Here is a 14,432-nt window from a genome sequence, read left to right as displayed (position 1 = left end):
GATTTTTGGCCAATTGCCCAACCCGTTAATAATGCTGCCTCAAGCCTACGTTGTTCTGAGTTCGAATAATTTCAGTGGTCCTATACCCTGCTTATTGAATGGAGCCAGAGTACTTGATCTCTCCAACAATCAATTTTCTGGTCCAATCCCACCAAATTGTGTCGAAGGAATGAATTCCTTGACTGTCCTTGACCTTTCCCGAAACAATATTGGTGGTATCATTCCATTCGATTTGGGTAATTACATAGCACTTGAGGCACTTGATTTGAGCAAGAACAGGTTATTGGGAGGAATACCCACATCTTTGGGTCTATTACATCAACTCCAAACAATGCACCTAGACGACAATAACCTATCGGGAGAATTCCCTTCATCTTTGAAGAAATGTACTAGTCTGGAGACTCTCGACCTTGGACACAACAATTTCTCAGGTCCTATTCCCACTTGGATTGGCGAAAGCTTTCCATCTTTAAGAATTCTGAGTTTACCATCAAATATGTTTATTGGCAACATCCCACCACAACTATTTAACATAACTTCTCTTCAGGTCCTTGATGTGGCACAAAATTGTTTATCTGGTTCAATTCCCCAAAGTTTTGAAAATCTCATGGCCATGAAGAATGAGCAGAAGATAAACTAGGTTCTTTCGTATGGAGGGTTGGGATCTTCATATTACAAGGAAAACTTGCTTGTGTCAGTGAAGGGGCAAATGCTTGAATACACAAGAACAGTTTCGCTGGTTATATGCATGGACCTTTCAAGAAATAACTTATCTGGAGAGATCCCTGAAGGACTCACAAGACTTTTGGGATTGCGTGTTTTAAACTTATCTGGAAATCATTTGACCGGAAAGATCCCAGACAAGATTGGTAAATTGGCATTGCTAGAGTCTCTTAATTTCTCTGAAAATCAGCTTTCGAGTTCAATTCCTCTGAGCATGTCAAATTTAACTTTTCTAAGTCACTTGAACTTGTCGTATAACAACTTTTCGGGAAGAATTCCAATGGGAAATCAGCTCCAGACACTTGAAGATCCATCTATTTATATCGGCAACAATAAACTCTGTGGACCTCCTCTTACAGAAAAGTGTGGTAGTGATGAGACGTCTCAAGGTCCAATGCCTGTCAGTGGTGATGTAGAAAAAGATGAGGAAGAGTATGAAATCCGTTGGTTTTACTCTGCGCTGGTACCAGGATTTGCGGTTGGGTTTTGGGCATTCTGTGGTATTTTAATGCTCAAAAAGTCTTGGAGAATTGCCTATTACTGCTTCTTTGATCAGATGAAAGATAGACTTTTTAGTTATTGTAGATTTACAGGATGTTAGATTGAAGAAGTCTGATGGACATCCAGATCATGTGTAATGAATAATGTTGTAATGCAGATCTCTTCACAGTTGCTTTTTTAGTACTTTTAATTAAGAGTTGTAATAGAAAGCTTAATGTACGAAATAATTTAAGTATTAATAAATTTATAGGTGATGTGTTCTTAATTTTCTGTAAAAAAAAATAATAATAATAATAAATATTCTGACTTTATCCATACCAGCTGCTCCAGTTATCAATTGGGCCACACCTATAAGAGAAACTGACACTAATTGCCTGCAAAAGCCTTTTGCAGGAGGAAGCGTACTAGCTGCAGCCCTAGTGATGCAGGACAATTAACCACTTGCTCTAAAAGCTCGAACTGTTAGAGTATGGCGAATTAATCCCTTTATCTCATAGCCCAGGCCCCACATCGCATGAGTTAGGACCTCGGCCGAACCCCCTACGTGGGCCCCAAATCACATGGGCCGTCCACCATGATTGTGTCCCTGCATCTCACGGGCTACCCCACTCAAGCCTGGTGTGAAATGCACATTAATCACCCCCGGTGAGGAGTCTCGAACACGAAACCTCCTCCGTAGGCCGCACCCACCCCGAGTGTGCCCCTGCATCCCACAAGTGACCCCACTTGAGCCCGGTGTGAAAATGCCCCTGCATTACCTGGCCTCACCTAAGACGGTGTGGCCCATAGTGTGGAGCCCACCTTGATGTATGCATGTATTCTACATCCACATTGTCCGTCTGTTTCACTAGATCGTCTTAGGGCATGAGAACAAAAATGAAGCATATCCAAATCTGATGTGGGCCATACTATAGGAAACAATAGTGATTGAACGCCCCACCATAAAAAAAACTTCCTAGGGGTAATGTTTTTGTAATGTTTATTTGCCATCCAACCTATTGATAAGGTCATAAAAACCTAAATGAAAGGGAAAATAAATAAATACCAACTTGATTCATAACTTTTTCTAGCCCACAAGAGGTTTTTAATGGTCAATTGCCACTGTTTACTATGGTATTGTCTACCTAACATTTGGATGTCTCATTTTTAGGATCTCCCTAAAATGAGGCAAAATGTGGACATAGAATATATAAATTAAGATGGGCCCCATGGTCAGGCTAATTTATGGTTTGCATTTCGAACGAGAATTTTTCTCAATCCAGAATGAATTCCTTCAATCCGGATGCACCTTAGGCCTAGTTACATCATGGCCCATGTAAGACCGGGTCTAGATTTGATGGACTGCGTCTGCTACCATTCGGGCTTCTTTTGGTCCATCTGGGTCAGGAATGGGTTCGCGACCCGCTCGATCTACATCAAAGAATGAATTTGAAGAGGAAATGATATCAACAATACCAACCCAAGGCATGTGTGATGTGTAAGTCAATCATTTAAAATAGTTTGTGCTAAAAAACTCAAGTGACCCAAAAATGAGCCTACTAACTTCACGGTTCTAACTAAAACCCAAGGCATGCGTGAAACCAAAACTATCAATTTTAAGACATTTTCTCCATCATCCAAATTCAATTTTCTGCACGTTTTGTGGGACCACATTTAAAAGATTAACATAAAGTGTGAATAAATCAAGTGAGTAAAAATAAAAAATAAAAAATCAAGGTTAGCAAATTTTATAACTAATGAATAAGGGCTCGAGCAAAGTCCATGGAGAGGACAACAAGCACATAGGATGCATGAAGCAATCTATGCTGGCCCCACTTAAAGACTTTTGAGAGAATCTCATCCACTTCGTTCATTAGACTGACCTGAGTAGAGGGGGAAGGCACCCCCCAAAAGACAGGCAATTCCACAAATTTAGAAGGTTTAACTTGAGTTAATGTTTGCTAAGTGTAGGTCGGGAATGGTCCACACTAGCTGTGGGGCCACCATGTAGCATGTTGCATATCATATGTAAATCCATTGGGTTCTTTAGGTGGGAAACCTTCATATGAACCATACGTACGGTGGAAGATCAGCCCCCATATAGTATTTTTAGGGTTCATTTGGTTAAGGGGTTGTTCGATTTATTTTTATTTTTTTAATTCCCAGTAAATACCATGTAAATGAGTAATAATTACTTCCTCGGGTATTTACAGCAATTTTCCCAATACTTGATTCGATGGTTTACTTTTTTGACACAAAAATTGTGAAAGCCGCAAATTATTTGTGGTTCCCACCATGATGCGTGTCGATTATCCACACCGTTCATCCATTATGCCAGCTGAATTTATGTCATGAGCCAAAAAATGAGGCATATCCAAATCTCAAGTGGACCACCCCACATGAAAAAGAAAATTGAACATTTACCATAAAAAAACTTCTTGGGGCCACTGTTTCTTTTGTTGTGGGACACTTGAGTGTTGGATCTACCTAATTTTTAGGCTCTTGCCTAAAGATGTTTTGGCAAAAAATATGGACGGAACAGATGTATCTTATGCATCACCGTGGAGTCCAAAATTTTAAACTTAATCTTTTGAACCGGTTTCAAGGTAGAAATTCTAATAAATTTTCAAATGGGTGAAATGGTAATAATTAAGGATTTCAATTTGCATGGATTCCATTTATCATCTAATTTAATTAGATTATATATATATATATATATATATATATATATATATATATATATATATATATATATATATATATATATATATAATTAAAAGATTTCAAATGAGTATTGGCTACACCAATGAGAACCGTGTAAAATTGCTTCTAAGATAATATAAGTTCATGTGTTTGAGCTGGTTATAGTTGATTGATGGGTTTGATGATTGAAAGATACCCATTGGGGTAGTACTATAAACAAATCTAAGGCCAGCATCCCATTCCCATTGTGGGGCAAGGCCTACCTTGATGTATCTATTTTGTGTTCATGCCATCCATCTGTTTTTGCAATCATTTTAGGGTGCGATCCCAAAAATAAAGAAGATTCAAATCCCAAGGGGACGATACTCAAGTGGTCATTTAACGTCCTACCATTAATTGTTATAAGGTCATGAGCCTAGATGAAGGGCAAAAAATAATTTAAAAAAAAACAAAACAAATATCATTTTGATCCAAAACTTATGTAGCCTAGTAATGGTCAATCACCACTATTTCCTATGGTATGGTTTAACTGATAATTGGATCTGTTTTGTATTGTGCCCTATTTATAACTATTCTCGAACAATCAAATATGGATGAACAAGTTTTCTAGCAAGGGAAAAATATATCATGTTAAAGGTTTTCGAGGATACTCAAAATGCTTTTTTACGAAATCACAATTGTCAACATGATAAGATAGAGAGCAGTTGAAAGGTATTCAAAAGCAAACCAGGCAGCTAAGAGGCGTACATAAGTAGAATGAGCAACCAAGAGGCGTCCAAAAATGAAACGAGCGGTTGAGAGGCTTCGAGAAATGGAATGAGCGGCCGATAGGCGTACTAAAGCAGAACAAGATACCAAGAGGCCTCTGGAAACGAAACGAGCGGCCGAGAAGTGTATGAAAGTGGAACGAGCGGCCGAGAGGCGTATGAAAGCAGAACGAACGTCCAAGAAATGTACAGAAGCAGAATAAACGTATAGAAGCAGAACAAGCAGCTAAAAGGTATTAAAAAACGGAACAAAGCTTATCCGAGGGAAGAGAAAAAGTAAAAAAGAAGAGATGTAACAAAAAAAATGATTTAGAGAAATGCTTTTTGAACACCGTAATTGCTAGAATAATGATAGAAATATCTAGAAGAATAAACTATGCAATAGAATTTTAAAATAAGCAAAAGAAATCATCAAACCAAGAGCGTGAATTTTGAACCCCCTGGATTCAAAATTCTCTTGTTGTGTTAGGCACTTGGATTCAGAATTCCCTCTAATCCAAAAATAACTATGCATAGTATAATTACATGGTTTGAATTTAATTATTAAATCAACTTTGATATCTCTAATTAATATAAGTATGTAATATTTGACACAATGGTTATAATAAGCCCATTAAAATATATACTTTGCTTGAAAATAATGAAATTTTAAGTCTTGGATAGGCCACAAGCACAAGATCACATCCAAGTCTCTAATTAACGATTTTTAACTATTGATTTATATAAACAATGTTTGGATGGCATAGATCATTGTATTAAAGTAATTATAGTGGTACAATTGATAATATGATTGTTTTGGGACATCATCAGTGGTCCATGTGTCGGAGTAGAGTAATAGCTTAAGGACATACATGTTACACATGCAACCCTTGGAAGGATTTTAGATGTAATCCAAGCTTTCAACTTGGATTTCAATCCCCTCTTTGAGGAGATTTGAAACCATTTGAAATCCATTACTACTTCATGGTGCTAAACATATAAGGGATTTGAAATCTCCTCAAATCCTCCAAAATTCATGGTGCCAAATGACCTTTTAAGTGTTACACCAATCAAACAAAATCTATCAATTTACTTCATCTCAAGTTAGTTATTATAGAAGTATTGATAATCTAAGAGCGGTAATTCTTAGCTGTAATTTAATTCCATATTCATATATTAGATTTGCCTGTTATCCAATATCCCGTAGTGGAGAAATATATTCTTGTGATTGCTTTGGCAACCAATTGTTATTTAATTGATCGCGCCGGCTAAAAAGTACTTTCATACTAAGGGCATAAAGCAGCCCATTTTTGGGCAGAAGAACTTACTGCTGGCCACAAGTGGCTGAGTAAGTAACTAATCTTCTCCTAATCCAGTTATATATGTATCTGTTTACTTGGGTTCAAACTTGTTTAGTTTGGATCACGAGGCTACATCCATTCTGGCAAGCCCGTGCATTCACATACGTAACAGACAACAAACGGAAGAAAGAGTGCCAACACTTTGTTTTTTGAATCATGCGCTAAGATGTACTTTTTAAAAAAAAAAAAAAAAATTTTTTTAAACACACCCCCACACACTCACGCTGGTAGAATTTCACCACCTATGGGTACTCGAACCCTTGACCGGGTGTTGAAGCTCCCAGGAGTCTACCACCCGACCAAGAGCTGCACTAAGATGTACTTAAAATGACATGAAAAAAAAGAAGAAAAAAGATGAACGACTAGGATATAGAATAGATAAATCAAGGTGGGCCCCACGGTAAGCGCCACAGCGTTTTGGGTGTAACACGCTCCCGAATTTTACATTGGAACCGTGTCGGCCCCACAGGGCTTCGGTACGTAAAACCGGCGAGGATTTCCGTGTATGTTCCGACTGCCTGCGCATCAATCATCGTTCTCCACTAGAGCATCAAATTACTCCGCGAAATAGCTTCGTATCGTTGGAGAGGGAGAGGCTGAAAGCCAGCGTCTGAGCAAGAAAGAAAATGGAGAAGCTGAAATCTCTGGTTCCCATCCATTTGAAGCAGACAATCTCCAGTGCAACTCCGGACGATCTCCATCGCACGTGCTCCTCACTTCTCGACTTCTTCCTCTCTTCTCCTCGTTTCCACCAGGTAATTCAAAATCCGCCCTCCCTTCCATTCTCCAATCTTCCAAAATTGCTTTCTTTTCCCTTCATTTAGTTTTTGTTTGACCTTTTCCTTTTCCTCATCTTCTTAGATTGTCGGAGAAGTAACGGACCGAGAGATGGGGCTATGTCGTAAGAACGCAGCGTCTGCTTTGGATTGGAAGCGGAAAGGGAATGAATGCTTTTCGAGAGGAGATTTCATCAATGCTTTGAGATTCTACAGTCAGGTTTGCGATTTTTTTGTAAAAATCTTTTTATATGGGATTATTTTTATTTTATTTTATTTATTCAAATTGTGATTTTTTTTTTTTTTTTCGAAAGATAAGCAATTTATTAGGCAGAGCCAAAGACAAAAAACAAACAAAACGAAATGAAAAAAAAAAAAAAGGAAAAAAAAAAAAAGAAAGAAAGAAAGAAAGAGAAAGAAAAAAGAAAAAGTAAAATAAAATGCAACAAAACCAGCCCACAATTAATGAATTACCAAGCAAAAATCACAAAACCACACCATTCAAATGATTGTAACCATCCAGTCAACAGCCAAAAAATTGCTAGAAAATGGATGAGAAAGGTTGTTTATGGAAATAATAGTTCAAATCAAGAATTCCAAACATCTACTTGGAGGGACAACAGTTGATTGCTTATGGTTGTAAACAACCCCTTTTGATTATATGCTTCTAAACATATCAATTATCATCCATAGATTAGAAAACCAATGGCTACAAGAAAGAAGGCCAAGTTTCAGATCCACGCTGTCCATCAGTTTTGCCAGCTCATTTTAGGGCTCGGGTCCAAAAATGACGCAAATCCAAATCTTAGGTGGGCCACACCACAAGAAACAACGGTGATTAAATGGCCACCAATAAAATTTCTTGTGGGCCACGAAAGTTTTGGATCAAGCTGATATTTATGTTTTTCCTTCATCCAAATATGTGTGACCTTATCAACAGGTTGGATGGCAAATAAACATTATGGTGGGCCCCATGAATTTTTTAATGGTGGACATTCAATCACTACTGTTTCCTATGGTGTGACTCACCTGATATTTGGATCTACTTCATGTTTGGGCCCAAGCCCTAAAATGAGTTGGCAAAACTGATGGGCGATGTGGATATACCAAAAAAATATATTAAGGTGGACCCCATTGTCATGGCCTCACCAAATTGGTCGATTCAAACAAAATAAAAAAGATAAAAAACTCGTAACCCTAGCAGCATGAGAGGTAGAGAGGTGAAGGGAGGGAGGCACACAACTACCCTAATTGGAGAGAGAGAGAGAGAGAGAGAGAGAGAGAGAGAGAGAGAGAGAGAGAGAGAGAGAGCTAACTGGAGCTTCTTCAATGGCTGGAGATTTGCTAGTCACTTATAGGGAACTAACTTCTCACCCCTAGCCCCTGGAAGTTTTCTAGCAATTTTGCTTGTTGATTTACAGGTGAACTTCCTCCCCCAAACACCAATAGTAAGTCACTTCCCACTAACCCAACTTACAAACATCCAAACAGGCCCTAAATAACAACAAGACTTGGATGAACCTCGGCTGGGGAAACACTTAAATTACGGAAACAACAATTGTTTCTTTCAACCCAAATCGCCTAGAGGACAACTAAGAAGATGATTCCCCACTTTTTCTTTTTCTTCTTTTTCTTTTTTGCTGAGAAACCCCTGGACTCCCGCATGCCACGAATAGAAGAGTCCATTGATGGAGGAAGACATCATCCATAAGATTTCCACCTAGGGAGGGCCTGAGAATTGATGTCTGACACAAAAGGACAATGAAGAAAAAGGTGTCAATCGATTCAGCTTCTTGGAAGCACATCAGACACACATTGGGTAGGATTGTGCCCCTTTTCTGGCGATTATTGATAGTTAGGGACTCGACTCTTTCCAACCAACCATGTGAAGGCCACTACTTTTGGGGGGGAGGCATAGGACCAAGCAGCACACAAGTGACAACAACTAATAGATGAAGCAGGCTTCGAGAGGGTATGTAGAGGGACCGCACCGAGAAGATACCTAAGCAAGTGAGGCTCCATGCTAGAGAATCTTCCATTCCTTGAAAGGGCACATATCCCTACAAGTGAGAAGGCTAATCAGATCTCGAAATTCAGAGTAAAAAAGATTCCTTCTAAACGGAAGAAGCCAAACTCCTGCCACGCCTTGGCTAGAAAAACAATTTGCCATAGAAATGTCTGCAATTGGATAGAGGGCAGCAAGGGCCGAAAAGGAAGATCTGAGGGAGGAACCACCACACAAGATATCCTCCCAAAATATGATTCTCTCCTTATCTCCCAACACAAAGTCCAGGCATTCGAAAACTTTTGGGGCTGCCTTGGCAAGTAAAGGGAGGAGACTTCGTCAACAAACCAATTGGGCCAAACCATATTTAGCGGTAATAAGCGACCTCCATAAGCTAGATCCCTCTATCCTAAATCGCTGGGCCTATTTACACAAAAGAGTCCAATTTATCTCATCCAGACGCTTGATGCCCGCTCCTCCTTCTGAATTGGGATAGCAAACTTCCTTCCAATTTAAAAGTGGAAATTTTCTAGAGGATCCCCCTTGCCATGGGAAAGCTCTCTGGAGCTTATCAATCCGAAGAAGAAACGATTTTGTGCAATGAAAAAGGGACATAGAATAAAGAGGCAGATCCAAAAGAAAAGCCTTGATCAAAGTAATTCTGCCTCTAGGAAAGAGGATTTTGCGTTTCCATGGGGATAGCTTCCTCTCCATGCGTTCAATAATTTTATTCCATCAATCAATGTCGGTTTCTCCACACAGAGGGGAGGTTAAGGTAAGTTGTAGGGAGGGATCCAACATCACATCCAAAGGACTCCAGCAGACGGACAGATCCCTCCCTAGGAAGATGAATCCCAAAAAAATTGCTTTTAGAGTGATTAACCTTCATATTTGAAACCACCTTAAACTAGTATATAGTCATACTCAAAAAGTCTACCATAGAGTCATTAGCTTTACAAAACAATAACATATCATTAACAAACTGGAGATTATAGATGCGCTGAGGAAAATTATCAACCATGATGCCATGAAATAGGCTGAATTCCTAGCCCCTAGATAGCATGCGACTAAAAGCTTCTGAGGCAAGAAGAAATAGGAAATGGGATAAAGGGTTGCCCTACTTGAGGCCATGATAAGCTCTAAAGAAACCAAATGGTGATCTGTTGATGAGCATAGAGAACCTCGCAGGTAAAATACAAGAACAGATTCAGGCCCTCCATTTGTCCCCAAAATCCATACAAACAAGCATATGTTCAAGGAAAGATCAATCCACATGGTCATAAGTCTTTTCCAGCTCAAGCTTATGTAGAACACCTGACCTACCAACTTTGTGACAGGAGTCAAGGCACTCATGAGCTATCAATGCACTATCGAGGATTTGCCGCTTGAAGACAGAAGCACTCTGAAAAGGAGAAATGACCTTCGAGAGGACCAATCTCAACCTCTGATTGAGAACCTTAGCTACGATTTTATAGGGACTATCAATGAGACTGATAGGCTGGAAGTCTTTAAGATTCACAACTCCCTCCAACTTAGGTTTGAGGGCAATAAAGGTACTGCCCATTTCAGAGGGCAGACGAATGGACTTTAAGAAATCCTCAACAAAACCTAATAGATCCGACTTAACTAGGTCATAGAAAGACTGGAAAAAGGCCAAGGGGAAGCCATCAAGTTCTAGCGATTTATCATTGGCTAAGTCCGAAATAGTTGCCTTAATCTTGTCTAAAAGGATAGGCCTTTCCAAGGAGGCCGCATCATCCTGGGAGATACGATCAAACACTAGATCATCTAGTCTCGGATGCTCCTTGCCCTCATTGAACAACAGGTGAGAATAGAATCTGACAATGGACCTGCAAATATGGTATTTGTCAGTCACTCTCTTGCTATCAACCATAAGGGATGAAATACAATTGGCTTGCTCCTTGGCATTGGCAATCGTGTGAAAATATTTCATATTATGATCTCCCTCTTTCAGTCAGATAGCTCAGGAATGCTGACACCGTTTGATTTACTTCTTACGATGGGAAGAATACTCAGATGGATACTTATATTGAGAAGATAATTCTTCTTTTGATAGCTGGCCTCCCTCCTCCTTAACATCCAAAGTTGGAATCATGTTGAGAAAAGAAGACATTTTGGGATTCTCTCTGGCCAAAGATCTCCCGATGCCCGGCCTTAAGTTTCAAATTCAGCATTTGTAACTTTTTAAAAAGTTTAAAACCCGGGCGACCCTCAACTACAAAGGAAGACCACTAGTTAGAGATTAGGGAGTGGAAACCCTCCACTTTGAGCCAAGCTAGCTCGAATCTAAAGGGTTTTGAACCCCAATTGATTTTATCAACTTCTAAAATAATAGGACAATTAGTTGAGACTAGTTTTGGGAGGCCTCTTTGGTGAGACTAGTTTTGGGAGGCCTCTTTGGTGAGCAAATGAGAACCGCTAGACCTATCCCAGAGAAACTAAGAACCTATCCAATAAGGACATAGCGGGGGGGAAGATCGACCATTAAGACCAAGTAAATTTAACATCCTCCATGGGAAGGTCCAACAACTCTTGCTTGCCGACCCAATTAGACAACCCTCTTATGCTAGAGGTCATCCGATTCACCTTTTTAGAGCCGAAATGAGCGACCTGAACCCTTATCTTTTTCCCGTAGAACTTTTGACCCTAGATACCCTTGATGGCTTTGAAGAGATCTTTGTCTCCATCCATCCTTACAAAGGCAAAACCTTTAATGGAGGCCGAACTTTTCATCCATCCTCACAAAGGCAAAACCTTTAATGGAGGCTGAACTTTTCATCCATCCTCACAAAGGCAAAACCTCTAATAGAGGCCAAACTTTTGACTCTTGGGATAACCACTTCCCTAACCTTACCAAATCTACCAAAGACATTGGAGAAATGAATCTCCATTCACTCTTGTGGAAATCTGTCCACAAATAGAGTTGGAAGTTCTCTCAGTGGATCTAGTAGCTTGATTTGGGACTTTTGCTTACTCTTTTTTCTTCCTTTTCTAGCCGGGATCCATACTCTGAAGTCTTTCTTGTGAACGAACTCAGAAAGCGCTTCTTGATGACAAAGCTCTGAACCTCCACTTCTCGGATGCTTACTCCTAGGGGTAACATCCTCCTCATCTAAGTCCCTATGACTAACACACCTTTACCTTTGTCTTTAACCTCCGAGAGATCTTTTGCACCTTTGGAAGAAGCATTCCGTTTTTGCTGAGATACATATTCCCGGACAAAATCTCTATTGATCCCTAGGATCCCCAGTGCTTTCACTGACAGCTGGATGCTTTGAATTGCGAGAAGGATCCCAGAATGTTACTCGTCTGCTACCTTTGGATGAAACACGAGAAGGGATTTTGCCTCTGGATCGAGGATTTCTACCTCTAGATCAAGATCTCGTTTTTGAAAGTAGTAACGAGACAATGATATCTATGAGCATCCTGATTGATTTGTGCATGCCCATTTAGCATTTTTCAAATTCAAGTTGTTCATTTTGTGGTTTTTAGTAATGATCAAATACAGTTCCTTCCCACTAAATTGGTGGATATGTTGAATATCTGATCTGTTGAAAGGTAGGCCACGCTATGATGATCACCTAGTATGAAAATTGGACCTATCTAGTAGATTGCGTAATACCACTGGCTGTCCATTGATTTTGAGAGTGTTACCTGCATTGGTGTATTTGCTTGATTTTCATACCGGGCGATCATCATGGTGTGGACAGATTGGATATTCTACACATGTGACAAGTTGGTGGACACCGATAAAGAAAAAGAGAAAGGAAAAAAGAAAAGTTGGTGGGAAAGAAATGTGGCTGCATATATGCAAGGTATTAAAAAGTAATGGTTGTTATTAACGGTAACGGTGGGAACCGTTATGCATCAGGGGCCATAATGGCTATTATAGATAAAATGGCCCATAATGGCCGTTATAGGGCCGATACAATGTTTATTAATTTGTTATTCTTAATGGCCATAATGGCCCTTCCGGCTGGCATCGTAATGGTAGTTACAGTGGCGTTCACAGTCACTGTTACCGTTATTGAGTTACGTGCATGTATGATCATTTCTCTTAACCAGGGTGGGTGTGAACAGTGCCTCCACATATACCGTTTCAAAAAAGAAAAAAAAAGGGGCTCAACTTACTCAACTAACATGTGCTATGTTTGGTCCATAGTTAGCAAATTCATGTATATTATGCGTATTATTCGCTGGCCCATTGGGCTTTTGAGGATCATGCACCATGTTTTGGGCATGACCGTGAACCTTATTTACATCCATAGTCGGGCCTGGAATTGGATTTTTTCATTTTTTTTTTTAATGAAGTCTGTCTAGGTCCTTTCCGTGGTCCATTCGTGACTTCCATCAATAAGGTGACAATGGGAGAGCTCAGGCCAAGCCTGTATCAGCCCATTTTGAATTGGGCCCAAGACCGGCCCTTTATAATTCAGGTTTGACTGACCTATTTTTTAGATAAATGGGCCTGGGTGTAACCTCCAGATGGCATCAATTGAATATGATGTAAACTTGGGTCCATGATCGGTTTATTAGCTGTGCCTGATTTTTAGGCCCAAGCCTGACCCCCTTGCCTAACAATTGGCGTGCATGAAAACACATAGACCAGCCCAATCCATTGCCAAGCTCAGTCATTGATATAAGATTTGAGCCTGTGCTTTAATTTGTGGCTCTTCAAATAAATCGGTCAGCCTTACTTAGTTTCTACTCCTTTTTTTTCCCTTTACTTTTCTTTCCTCTTCTTTTTTCTTTCTTTCTTTTCTCTCGCTGTATTCAATTTCTTAATTTTCTGTGATATTTGTTATGATTCCTTGTTTGGAGGCATACAGGCATTGCGTTTCTCTCCGATGAATGCTGATGAGATGGACAAGGACTTTGTGGCGACAATCTTTGTAAATCGAGCTACTTCCATGCATGTGAGTTTGATTATTACAAAATCTTTGAAGTTGTCATCTGCATTGGTTTCGATTTCAATCTTGAGCTACCAAATTGAAAGAATAGAAAAAGCCCTTAGATTGTCAGGATGTTTTGAAGTTTGTCGTGTGGTGGTTTAACTAGCTTAGTTTTGAGACATGATGTTGTTATCAATACACAGACTATTCATTTGAATGCATAGAACTAGAGCTTCCTTGGAAAGTCTAGTTCCATGGAACTTCACTTTTTGGAAGAAAAGTTCCTAGAATTCTAGTAATGCTATTTGATTAACAGCTCAGGTGTTCCATGGAACTTGAGATATTTGGTTGCCCTCAACCAGTGTTTGCGTATTGGCAGATATTATCGGTATCACTACTCGGCAATACAAATCCTGTATGGAATACTGTTGGAATTGCAAAATTCCCAAGTGTCGACAATAATATCATTATATATCGAAATGTATCAGCGATATCTTGTGATATTGCAAGATATCATCAATTTTTCCTTATAGCTTTTAGTATGTATTGACGATACCTGTGGAAATCGATAGATATCGTCGATACATTCCAAGAACTGCACGTTGTCCTCCCAAAAAACCCTGAAATCTGATTTTTTGATAATTTTTCTTCAGATTTCTCTCTGCTAATCTGTTAGTGGGTGGATTTCGGTCCATCCTTTGTTTGGATTTGGGAAAAAAACCCAC

The 14,432-nt window shown here is 39.5% G+C and overlaps 2 protein-coding genes across 3 annotated transcripts; both read left to right on the top strand.

The window, feature by feature from the left end:
* Positions 1–709: 709 nt before the first annotated feature.
* On the top strand, positions 710–1,478 carry LOC131224699 (receptor-like protein EIX2). The gene has a single exon (XM_058220009.1). The coding sequence runs from the start codon at positions 710–712 to the stop codon at positions 1,322–1,324; it is 615 nt and encodes a 204-aa protein (XP_058075992.1). The 3' UTR covers positions 1,325–1,478.
* Positions 1,479–6,458: 4,980 nt separating this feature from the next.
* On the top strand, positions 6,459–13,884 carry LOC131224700 (uncharacterized). Of its 2 annotated transcripts, none has more exons than XM_058220011.1 (3): positions 6,459–6,768; positions 6,875–7,009; positions 13,645–13,884. In XM_058220011.1, the coding sequence occupies exons 1-3, from the start codon at positions 6,640–6,642 to the stop codon at positions 13,867–13,869; spliced, it is 489 nt and encodes a 162-aa protein (XP_058075994.1). In that variant the 5' UTR covers positions 6,459–6,639; the 3' UTR covers positions 13,870–13,884. The 2 variants fall into 2 exon arrangements, with proteins under 2 accessions (XP_058075994.1, XP_058075995.1); XM_058220012.1 differs by having other exon boundaries at positions 6,462–6,768; positions 13,637–13,731.
* The last annotated feature ends 548 nt before the right edge of the window (positions 13,885–14,432 follow it).

This window comes from Magnolia sinica, chromosome 14 (genome assembly GCF_029962835.1).
Source record: "Magnolia sinica isolate HGM2019 chromosome 14, MsV1, whole genome shotgun sequence".
Classification (NCBI taxonomy): Eukaryota; Viridiplantae; Streptophyta; class Magnoliopsida; order Magnoliales; family Magnoliaceae; genus Magnolia; species Magnolia sinica.
This window is presented reverse-complemented; position numbering and strand designations above follow the sequence as displayed.